This window comes from Filicampus tigris, chromosome 6 (assembly GCF_054856515.1).
Source record: "Filicampus tigris isolate MCC_2025a chromosome 6, RoL_Ftig_1.0, whole genome shotgun sequence".
Taxonomy (NCBI): Eukaryota; Metazoa; Chordata; class Actinopteri; order Syngnathiformes; family Syngnathidae; genus Filicampus; species Filicampus tigris.
In genome coordinates this window covers 21,393,145-21,404,697 of record NC_141222.1, presented here as the reverse complement: position 1 = coordinate 21,404,697, position 11,553 = coordinate 21,393,145, and the positions used below count along the sequence as shown (strand labels likewise).

General features: G+C 45.8%; 1 protein-coding gene across 5 annotated transcripts in view; it reads right to left on the bottom strand.

The window, feature by feature from the left end:
* Nucleotides 1-79: 79 nt before the first annotated feature.
* Nucleotides 80-11,553, bottom strand: part of LOC147146228 (myosin-10-like) — a 43,515-nt gene continuing 32,041 nt past the window's right edge. For all 5 annotated transcript variants that reach the window (XM_086034148.1, XM_086034147.1, XM_086034150.1 and 2 more), the window contains 20 exons: nt 11,415-11,552; nt 11,180-11,303; nt 10,278-10,449; nt 8,983-9,195; nt 8,729-8,873; nt 8,399-8,605; nt 8,209-8,313; nt 7,640-7,792; nt 7,317-7,565; nt 7,008-7,220; nt 6,143-6,355; nt 5,909-6,070; nt 5,695-5,823; nt 5,452-5,540; nt 5,255-5,378; nt 4,794-4,883; nt 4,562-4,680; nt 4,363-4,471; nt 4,022-4,194; nt 80-2,777 (listed from right to left, as the gene is read on the bottom strand). In XM_086034148.1, the coding sequence (XP_085890274.1) occupies nt 2,636-2,777; nt 4,022-4,194; nt 4,363-4,471; nt 4,562-4,680; nt 4,794-4,883; nt 5,255-5,378; nt 5,452-5,540; nt 5,695-5,823; nt 5,909-6,070; nt 6,143-6,355; nt 7,008-7,220; nt 7,317-7,565; nt 7,640-7,792; nt 8,209-8,313; nt 8,399-8,605; nt 8,729-8,873; nt 8,983-9,195; nt 10,278-10,449; nt 11,180-11,303; nt 11,415-11,552 (3,069 nt within the window). In that variant the 3' untranslated portion in view covers nt 80-2,635. The remainder of the gene's footprint in view (nt 2,778-4,021; nt 4,195-4,362; nt 4,472-4,561; nt 4,681-4,793; nt 4,884-5,254; nt 5,379-5,451; nt 5,541-5,694; nt 5,824-5,908; nt 6,071-6,142; nt 6,356-7,007; nt 7,221-7,316; nt 7,566-7,639; nt 7,793-8,208; nt 8,314-8,398; nt 8,606-8,728; nt 8,874-8,982; nt 9,196-10,277; nt 10,450-11,179; nt 11,304-11,414; nt 11,553) is intronic.

Genomic DNA, 11,553 nt, shown 5'->3' with positions numbered 1-11,553 from the left:
CTCATTATTATCATCAATATTTTACACAAATATCCCCCCAAAAATAATTTGTGGTGAAAGGACAAAACAAGTGAAAAAGTTACAATGAATAAGCTTTATTTTCCTTATTTAAAAAAAAAAAGCAAAAATGATTACTGTCTAGAAATCCAGGTATACAAGAAATAACACTGGGAATATTTGTAGTGGAATGCCTGCTGAATAATAACAATAATAATGACAATCATCACCATCATAACTGGATGTTAATCAACTATTTGAGGCTGTTAAAGCTTCCAACCAAATGAAAAATATCCTGTACAATAATAACTTGAGACTTCTTAATATGACTTGGAGCCAGAATGAATGTAAGTGTGATGAAGAGTGGAAGTATCGCATCATCACGAACTGTACCAGTCGGATATGAAGCACAGCAACAAAACAAAAATAAAGTTGTGGCTAGCTTTTGGAGCTAGAATCCTCGGCCGTTTATGTTCTTATTTAGTGTCTAAGGCACTTTTAAAGAAACATACGTTGAATCTTTGTCATTTTACACTAAGGAGATGATGTGCACTTTATATGAGATGATGGAAAACCGGTTGAACATTTATTCAATTTCCTTGTTATTAGGGCTGAACATTTATTTAAATTCAAATTGACATCGCAATGTAGTAGAATGCAATTCTCAAATCACAAAGGCTACAGTATTTATATTCTTTATCTATTTTCTATTACAGATTTGTTTGCATTATTTCCGGTAATCTTGAACAGAAACCTAACCTAGAAGACTCAAAAATAATGTGCGACAAATCTGATATAGATAACTGTAATTAATTTATTGTTTGTGTTTTTTAAAAAACACATTGGAAGAGGTCCTTGAAAAAAATAAGCGCATATTAAATCACAATATTGGCGGGGCAGGGGGGGTCACTATTAGATTATTTTTCAAAATGTTCAGCCCTACTTTATATTCATCTTAAACTCCATGTACTAGTTTGATTTCTGGCCTCACTAGCAACTTTGGAACACTAGCCGGACAACTTCCATCCAGTTGTGGGCAAAAAGTTTTTACTAGTAAGACTAGTAAGTAAGTCATCCGACAAGTGTACCGAATGGTCTTACGAGTGGGGACAAAAAGCGAACTAGTACACAGACCTTCAACTGGATATCAAGGGTAAAGAATAAATGCTCAACTGACTTTCCGCAGACTAAATATGTTTTTTTTTTTTTTTTTTTAATGGTCTCCCAGTCTTTCTGTGCGACTTGAATGTACCAAAAAGAAGAAAAAAAGAAACCTTCAAATGCACATAACGTGTTCCTTCCTCCATTTTGATGTCACTGTGCAGCTGTTGGCAGTCCGTTCCCTCGCCCCGGGGTTGACACGTCCGTTGTGTTTTCATCACAGCGCCGGCCGTCAACCACTTTGCATTCAGTTCCTTGGAAGCGTGCGAGTCGGCTTTTTCTGTTTTGACATTGACTTGATAATGAGAGTGTGAGCCCGCCCGCCTCCCAAAAAGCACTTTGTACCTACATATGTGAAGACGATGGAGTTAAAGGCAGAATGTCCATTTGCCTCTTGTGGACTAGATGCCTCGCCTCTAAGGAAAGAGGGAGGTGTCGCTTCGCTCTGGGGTTACAGATTAGGAGGAAAAAAAAAAAAAAAAAAAAGAAAAAAAAGAAAAAAATACAGCGGTACCTTGACTTTAGTTTGATTCATTACTTGAGCACCCTAGTAACTCAAATTGCTCATATTTTCATAAGAAAAACAGCACTGTATTGTACAGTGGGAACATAAAATAGAATGTAAAGAAATTTGTCTAAATACGGCCACAAAAAACAGAAAACGCAAGCGCAAATCCGTGCTGCAGAAATTAGTCTTGTTTTTTTTTTTTTTTTTTTAAATATGATTTTTCTTTTTTTTGATAAAAACAAATTTGGAAAGTACTCCAATTTTCTCGTAACGTGAACTGCTGGATACGGCATTCATGGAGGACCTATCCTCCAGTTATTCGCTAAACTTCTCTTATTCCTTTGACCCCATCTGCTGGAACTGCGGTTTTGTTGCGTTTAATTCGTTGCTCGTGTTTTTACGATTGAGTTGAGACGTCGCGTTTTTAGTCGGCCGGTGCGCCATCAAAAGGTGAAAGTATGCTTTTGCCTCTCTCACAATGCAGCCACTGATAGCCCGTGTACTACTTGGCTGTCGCAATTTTTTATGCGTAAATACCAAAAGGGGAGCTTAACGACCTCATACCGTTTGTGTAAAGTGCTCGTGCGCTTATTTGTTTGCTCATGTGTGATGTCACATCAGTTTGCGCTAGCGTGTTAAGCGAGTATGCTAGCTAATATTATTTGACGAGCCAAATGTGAAGGTGGCTTGTTTGTGTTGCAACACGAGTTCGTGATTGTGTACATGCTAGCCGCATGGCGTCTCCATTTTAAGTGCTTTGCCGCCACCGTGCGGGCATGTATACAATTACAACTTCCGGGTGTCGATTAGTTGCGGGTTTCCCCTCGCTATCTCCTCGCAATAGTCGTTGGTGGCTGTGAAAAAAGCGGGAACTCGGGCCACTTGTAAGTCAAGGTACCGCTGCGGCGCGGTATCGGCGGCTAGATGTGCTGCATTGTTTTGAGTCCCGGTCGAAGCGAGTGCGATCGTTCACTCCACGTTGGCGATGTCGTTGAAGTCGCTGGTGCGGCTGTCGGCGTCGTCGTCGGAGCGGTCCACGGAGGCGCCGTCCACGTTCAGGTTGTGGTGGCCCGAGCGGCCGGACGACGAGAAGCTGACGGGGCCGCCTCGCCTGTGCGCAACACACAACAAGGAAAATGCTCGACTTACGAGTGTGAACAACTTGTGACCCGGTGATGTTGAACGGATGATGTGTCGGCTTCGATCGGGACGGGGCAAACGGGGCAAACAAACTTTGAAGAAATTACGTGACGACTTTTTTACTTTTACGCCCTGCATATGAAAACAGATATCTACTTTCTACTCTTTACTTTCTCAAAACATACATGTCACTTTTTTTTTTTTTTTTTTTTATCTTTCGCAGACGATGACACGCTCACTGACTGCACTCATGCATTTCAGCGACAGAGACTCTAGACAGAGACTTTAGCCACAGGTACATATTGCTGGCGTCGGGCCAAAACCTCATAAGTCGCATTTTGGCGAGTTTCATATTTTTCCAAAAATCGATACTATTGGTCAATCCACACGCGTGGGTGTTATTTTTCCACATTATTGACCAATTGAAAGTGTTGAAAAAGGCTTGCTGGGCTTTCACGATGGTTGAACAAGCTTGCCATTTTTGGGGTGTCCTGAAAAGTGACTATTTTCGGAGGTACGAGGTTTTGCCCCGACACCAGCGACATGAAATGATAAATATAGTTAAGTATTATTGGAACTGAAACACTATATACTGTATATCTATACGTACGGTAGTGCAGCTTGGTGTCAGCAGATGTGCTCTCATTTGGTACCCGAACACATTTTTGTTCGACAAGAACATTGCATTTTCGACATTGCAACGTCATTTCACCTCCAAGTCAAACTATGAATAGCGGCAAAACTAGCGGCAGACCGTCGGCCATTCGCGAGGACTTGTTGCAGAACCCGGCGCACTGCGAGACAAGCTAAGTTGCATTTGAAGATGAATGTGAATGCAAAATATTTGATTTGATTTTGGCTTTAATGTCATTTAAAAATCACTCCAATAAATGAAAAACATATAGGTGAGTTCTAGAGTTTAATACTCATTCACTCGCTAATGCGTGAAGAACGGAGCAAGCCGTATGAGGCCCCGGGGCCATACGTTGTTTCAGATGTACTTTTGTTTGGACCACAAGATGGCTGAGCCAAATGGCTACATTTGTACATGCCAACAAAAAACATCCCATCAACTCGTTTTTTGTACCACCCTGGGTTGGGTGAAACACACAAAAACGAAAAACTCTCTGCCCTAGACTTAAAGAGTGAGTCAAGTCATGTGACCTAAGCCCGCCACCCAGGCGTGTTCATGAGTGAGTTTTGCGCTGGCGTCACCTGAGTCTGCTCTTGAGGCTGCTGATCTCGCGGCTGAGGCCCTCGCTAGCCTCGCTGGCGTCGTCCAGCTCCCTCTGCAGCTTCCTGCGCGACGCGTTGGCCTTGGTGGCCTCCTCCTCCGCCTCCTCCAGCTGACGCTTGAGTTGCTTCATACGCGAGTTGCCTTTGTCCATCTGGACAGACGGACGGAGGAGAGAAGAGAGAGAGCAAACGGCAAAGGACATCAACACCTAATATAGGATGTGGTTTCCTATATGGACGCAGCAAAAAAAAAAAAAAAAAAAAAAGAAGAACTCCACCACCAAAGCGTTGCACGACAGCGCGGTGCCGCTCACGCTCACCTGTTCCTTGTACTGGTCAGCGTGACGCCGCTCGTCCTCCACCTGCATCATCACCTCCTTCAGCTTCTTCTCCGTGCGTCGGACTATCTTATTGGCCGCTGCTCTCTCTCTGAAAAATGCCGACCGACGCGGAGGTGAAAGGTGAGGAGGATTTGATGGCTTACTTCATGCGGTGAGTTTTGGGAATGTTTGCACCCACTTTGCTTCCTGCTCCAGCTGCTCCTCCAGCTGCAGGATTTTAGCCTCCAGCGCCGTGATGGAAGCCTTGAACTTGGACTTGACCGAGCCTTCCAGCTCTGCTAGCTTGGCCTTCAGCTCCTGTGTGCGACAAACGGGACTTTAACAAGCGAGGCTGACTGTACTCAAGGCGTCTGGCGTGATGGTTGATATTAGTGAACGGCAACGTAATGTTTTGAAGATGTCTGGAGCACCTTGTTCTGACGCTCCATCTGTTGCCGAGCGTTCTCGCTCTTTTGGGAGGCACCGCGCTCCGTAGTCAGCTCGGCGCTGAGACTCTCCACCTGGGGAGGTGGAAAAAAAAAAAAAAAAAAAAAAAAAAATCATCACGTCAGCTTCAGAAAACAGGTGAGGTCAATACCTGAGCCATGAGCAACTGTGATGTCATTTTCAGTCGACAGAAGTGACAAAATGGCCGCCACCCGAGACGGCTGGAAACGGGTGGATTTTGCTGCTTAACTCATATTCCACAAACGCAGTATAAAGTGTTTAGACAAGTGGGCCTGTATAGAACATATTTTTACCACGGAAATGCTTGAGTTGACTAACGTATAAGATGAAACATGATAAACATGCTAAATAGTATCAATATAATCAACTATCAGCCATCGATTGTTGAATGCACCGCATGTTCCGAAGACGAACATCCGTGTACCTGCAGCGTGCTCTTTCTGAAGCGCTCGTTTAGCAGCTCCGTGTTGCCCTGCTCCTCCTCCAGCTCCTCCTCTAATTGGGCGATTTGAGCCTCCAGCCTCCTCTTTTCGTCCAGCAGCATGGACCTGACAAAAGCGCCGGCGTCAACAAACCGTCTTTGTCGGCGGTCGGATAAGGGACGGGCGGGCGCGCACTGACTTTCCGGAAGCGCTGTTAGAGATTTCGTCGGCCAGTTCGTCTCGCTCCTGCTCGGCATGCCGGCGGGCTCTCTCGGACGCCGCGTGGTCCTGCGGCACATTTGACACGTCGCAGGTTGAAGCCGCGCTTTTGTCACGCGGTTCGCAACTGTTGGGTTTGGAATGATGCTTCTCGCCAGGGCTCCGCCCCTCGTCGTCGTTGTGACGGGGCGCTAAAACTCGCTTTATGCGGTCGCTCGCTCACCTCTTGTAGTTGTAAGATTTCAGCTTCAAGGCTCTTGAGTTTCTTCTCGTTTTCTTTGGACTGTGTAAAGATTTCGTCCCTGGAAACCCGCGCCTCCTCCAGCTCCCTCTGATAGTCTTTCATCTGAGCCTAAGAAAAGCGGACGAAAGGCTCCGTGGTGAGAGAGAGAGCCGGTAAAGTCAAAGAGGCGGCTGACTCGCGGGTTTGCGCGCACCTGTAGTTTCTTGAGTTGTTTCAAGGCCTCATCCCTGCCTTTGTTGGCTGCTTCTATTTGTCCCTCCAGCTCGCTGAGATCCATCTCCAGCTTCTTCTTGGAGGCCGCGGCCAGCGTCCGCTGCTTCCTCTCGTCTTCCAACTCGGCCTCCATTTCACGCACCTGCTCGCGGGGCGCGTCTCGCTCAGCTCACATCTTTGCCCGAAGGCAAACGCGAACGCTCTAAAGACCGACCTGTTTGACCAGCGCCCTCTTCTTCTCGTCGCCCTGCTCGTCCCTGGCCTGCAGGTCCCGATCAAACTGGGCCTTCATGGCCTGCATGTTGACCTCCAGGCGCAATTTGGCGTCCTCGGTGGCCTGCAGCTCGTCCTCCAGCTCCTCCAGCTGAGTCCGCATCTCCTCCACCTGCTGCTCCAGCGTACGCTTGGACTTCTCCAGCTCGTGGACCTGTGAGGGAAAACAGCCACACTTTTTGCTTTTCTTTAGGTACCACCAAGATCAATTTTGAAGTTTTAATACATTTTTTGTCCGTGTCTTGTTACTGCGTCAACATAACTATTAGAAGACACAGCATTATGCTGGAAAACAAACTCTTTCCGAAAACTGCCAGGTTAAGAAAGACAATTCAAGACTTTTAGAGACAGTCACTCTCGGACACTCTCTTCAGAAAATGTGACCACAGGGAGGGGTCTCAATATTATAGCACAATATTTTAAATGACTTTAAGTAAACAACATTGATATTTTTCTAATGTTTATCTATCATTATTAATTTTCCAGTCAGCTGGTTCAACGGCACTTTTAAGACCTTGGACCAACCAAAGGATTTAAGGATTAAATATTTGGAAATATGTAGTGTAAGACATTTCAGGGATCCATGTACACCCTGTATTAGTATTAGCAGCAAGGAGAAGACATTCCTCTTTCACGTACACACCACACACTTTTATTTTCTTTACTTGTCTCATGCCATCAAAAGACAACTACATTTTCACAGAGTTAATATATGAAGCAATTGATTCAATTTCATGTTTTTTTCACCGTGAATCTTATCCTCAATCTAGTCCATCCCATTCAAATGGATCGGTGGGCTCACTTACATTCTTTCCCACGTCATCCTTTGAGCTCATCAGGTCCTCCATTTCTGCACGGAGCTGCTTGTTGAACCTCTCCAGCTCCTCCTTGGCCTCCAGCGCCTCCTCCAGAGCTCTGGCCATGGACAGGGCCTTGGTCTCCTTGTCCCTGGCCTCGGCCTCGGCGCGGTCGCGCTCCTCGGCGTAACGAGCAGACACGCTCTTCTCCTCGGCCAGCATCTGTCGCATGCGAGTGAAACAAGGCCGCGGCATTCAGAAGCATTGCCCAAAGCAGGATCCTTTATTTCATGGAAATGAAAAGGTGATTGCGACAACCTGGTCAAACTTTTTCTGCTTCTTTTCCAGGTTGGAGACTATCTGCCTCTGGTGGTCCAGGTCCACCGTCAGGTCGTCCAGTTCCTGCTGCAGTCGGTTTTTGGTCTTCTCCATCTTGTCCATGGCCATGGCCTTCTCCTCCAGACGCTGGCTGCTCAGTTCCACGTCTTTCTGGAGTTTTCGCTTCACCTCTTCCAGGCCCTCCATGGCTCCCACGTCCTCCTCCAGCTTCTTCTTGGTCTCAAGCAGCTATAGGAAGTGAGGAATATTCTGAAGGCACAATAATCGCATGCTGGAAAAGTTCTCTAAGCTCCATCTCATACCTGAGCCTGGGCCGTCTGCAGCTGTTTCTCCAAATTGCGTCGAGCCTCCTCCTCCTCCTCCTGCTGCTCTTGCAAGGTGTTCTTCTCCTCCTCCAGCTGGCGCAGTCGACTGCTCAGGTTGAGCTTCTGGCGAGTCTCCTCCTGCAGCAGCTCCTGCAGTAACACAGCCACAAAAACATGCTTGATCCCGGTAACGGAAACCGCCGCTGGCTGCACTGCGCAAAGATTTGCTTGTATGTGACATATTGATCCCGTTTGCATAAATCTGATAATATCAATGTGTAATAATATTAGTAATATTGGTGCCATCGAAGTTTGGGGAAGTTGTGTCTTAACTTAGGTGCTCTGTTTTATTTATTTATTTATTTATTTTTTTACACAAATCTACAGTAATGGTCTGTACGTGAGTCTGTTTTTTTTTTTTTAATTTTGTACTTTTTTTTTTTTTTTTACAAATTATTGACCAATCTAAAGTGTTGAAAATGGCTTGCTCTCTTTCACGACGCAACGTTAACGTGTAAACAAGCAGCGATTTGTGGTGCGGTTTGGACTTTTGCAAGATTTCATACATGTGAATCCTGCAGCTGGCTTCCCAGGTTGTCAGCATCCTTGGTCAGTTTGATGCCCTTCTTCTCCGCCTCCTCCAGCAAGGCTGAGACATTGTCCAGCTCCAACTAGAGGAGGAAATGAAGTCAACAAAATATATGAAGATACTTAGCGACAGTATGCTACAAAAATATTGACGCTGGCGGAGTCTACCTGGAGTTTGTGGGAACGGTCGGCCATCTCCCCCTTGGATCGCTCCATCTCAGTGGTTCTGGCAGTAAACTCCTGCATCAAGGACTCCAGCTTCTTCCTCTTGTGTTCAGACTCTGTTTTGGTCTGCTGCAGAATCTTCACCTCGCAGACTAACTCTTTGTTGTCATTTTCCAGACACTGCTTGTTCTTTTCCAAATTGGACTTGAACTGCATAAAAACACGTTTTTGGAGTGATGTTATGACTGAGAAACAAAATAGGTGGGTCTTGTTTGTTGAGCGTCCATCTGTACATAACCACTGACGTTGTAGCTCCCGAATGAGAACACTCACTCTCTTAGCCTGATCCAGTTGCTCAGAAAGTTCCTCCAGCGCAGTGGCGTGCCTCTGCCTCATTTCCTGGATCTGGGCCTCATGGTTTTTGCCCTCCTCATCAATTGCTTTCTTCAGCTCAGCTACCTCTAGCTCTCGCTTGGTTCTTGTGTTAGAATACGGGGAGAAGGGGGAAAAAAAAATCTATGTTAGAAAGATAGACAGGATTTTTGTGGCTTTCTTCCTTGTGTGGTTCAGCAGCGTTAACTGAGCACCTGAGTTCCTGCTGGGCGGCAGTGGTGTCCAGCGTGTCCTCCAGCTCCGTCTTCAGAGCCTCAAGCTCCTCGCTGAGGTCCCTCTTCAGTTTTTCAGCTTTACTTCTGCACATCTTCTCGGACTCCAGATCCTCCTGGAGCTCGGCCAGTTGAGCCTGCAGCTCCCGGATCTGCTTGAGCGCATTGTTCTTCTGCGCTGTCTCTTCGTCAGTCCTGACGGGAGAAGTGCAAGGGCGCGTCGAATGCATGTTTCATTAATCATATCGATAGAATTACAGAATCAAGCGTTCTCATTTATCCAAGGTTTTCTCCATTACTGCACCGCACATCTGAACAATGCCAAACTGACATCATTCCAGTAAATATCACAAAATGTTGCTACAGCCAGGAGGACAACCATTCACTTTGTCTGGTTCACGTCTCAAAGGAAGACGTGACAATTGTCACGACAATATTATTTTCCAGCTTGAAATACTTATATTCTGCGGGAAATTAATAGGAGGAATTTAACTTCTGAAAGGGGGTAGCAATGTTGAAATAGTGGCTTGCACGTCTGTCTCACAGTTCTGTGTGGAGTTTGCATGTTAAGGGACAACACAACAGAAAGCTTGAGTGGGTGTTCTCCAAGCACCCTGGGTCCACTTCCACATTCGGTTCAGCAAAGACTGTAAATTGTCCACAGATGTGAATGTGAATGCTTTTGTTTGTTTATATGTGTACTGAGATTGACTGACAACCAGTCCAGGGTGTACCTCCATTTTCACAGACGTCAGCGGGGATAGGCTCAAGCTCACCCACAACCCTTCCCATTTTTTTTATTTATTACAATATGATGTCAACCAGTGCTTTGGTGCGCAGTCAGTGAGTGAGCGCCTCCATTAGCATCAATTTCCCTTTGCATTATGAGTGTGCGTGTGTGCTCAGTGTACCCTCGCTGATAAAGAACAGCATGCGCTCAGTTGACAGGCCTCAGTATTTATCTCACCGCTGCCTTTGTTGTCACGTCTATTTGAGGCCTTGGTGGTGGCTCAGCACTCTGCAGTGTGGTTGCCATGGATATGGACTACACACCACAGGGGAGAGGATGTGTGTGGTAGTAAAACATGGAAAGTGGAACGTCACTAAACAGTAAGAGGTGCCACGTGGTTGACCTGACTTTATCTGCCGCTTTTAATGTAACAACTTGTGAGAATAATACAACAACAAATACCGTGTATAGATTTTTAGGGATGTGTGATGGATGCGGCAAATGTTTTTTGAGGGTTGGCGGTCAATGAGTTTGAATGCAATTTTACCTGGCCAAAGAAGCCTGTAGCTCTTCTTCTTTCTTGGCCAACTGGATCTTCAATTCCTCAATCTGGGCCTGGAGCTCAGCAATCTGGTCTTGCAGGTCCGTCGTCTCAGCATCCAGCTTGCGTTTTGCCTTCTCCAGCTCTTGACGCGTTTTCTCTTCCTTCTTCAGACGCTCTGCAGGAATACAAACAACATTTATCACGTGACACATGGAATGTCGTCAGAGACGCAAATCTTATATAATGTAAACAACACTTGACAGGACAAAAAGGCAATTCTCGCACTTTATTGGCAGCAGTGAGGCCGGGAACAGTAGTGTTGGGGGCGTACCAGTATAGTTGTGGGTGCTCTCATCCTAGGACTACTACTGTTGGTAATTTGTCTGTTGTTGTGCCCATTGTTCTCTCGCCCCTCCTCCAGCTGCTCAATCCCACTATCCTGTTTTCCGTCCTTATTTAACCCCCGTCTTGCGACTCTTTTGCTCCATCTCAAACCACCTGGACGAGACAAGCGGTCACCGCAGAGAGTCTGGGTTGTAGATGAAGTTTCTTCCTTGGAAGGAGCGTCCCCTTTCCTTTGTCTCCAAGCGCTTACTCGTGTGGGGTTCAGTTGGTTTTCGTATATAAATACAGTATGCACGAATCTATAATGTATGAGGAGTGTGGGTCTTTACCTGTGCAATGTGTACGGTAGCTTGAGGTCAAACGTGTTGTTAATCTGTGCTATATTCATAAATGGACTTGACCTCTGCCTCTGTTATAGTTCATCATTATGTTCCTAACAATTATGTTTACTTTACGAAAAAAAAAAAAAAAAAAAAAAAAAGGCAAATTACTATTACTAAATGTCGGACATTTCCCAGTGTGAGGAAACGCTGGTCATGTGCGTGAGTGTCCTCTCTTACCCTCCAGATCCACCATCATCATCTCCTGCTTGTTCTTGAGCTTGCCAAGGTTCTTTGCTTTCTCCTCCTCCTCCGTCAGCATAGTGGTTGCTTCATTGATCCGCTCCTCCAGCAGCTTCTTCTCCTGTCAGGTACAAAAAACAAAGCCTTGTTTGGACTGTGCCTTTTCTAATTTGACTTATTGAAGCTTAAAGAGCTCCGCGCCATGAATTTCCCATCAAAATGGACCTCTCACCTTGTGGAACTTGGTGTTTTGATCTTCGAGCAACACAACGTCTTCTTCTAATTTCTTGATCTTTGCTTCAGCAGTCACTTTGTCGAGCTGGAGCTTCTGTCGTGCGGCTTCCTCCTCATCGAGCTGCTCCTCGAGGTCC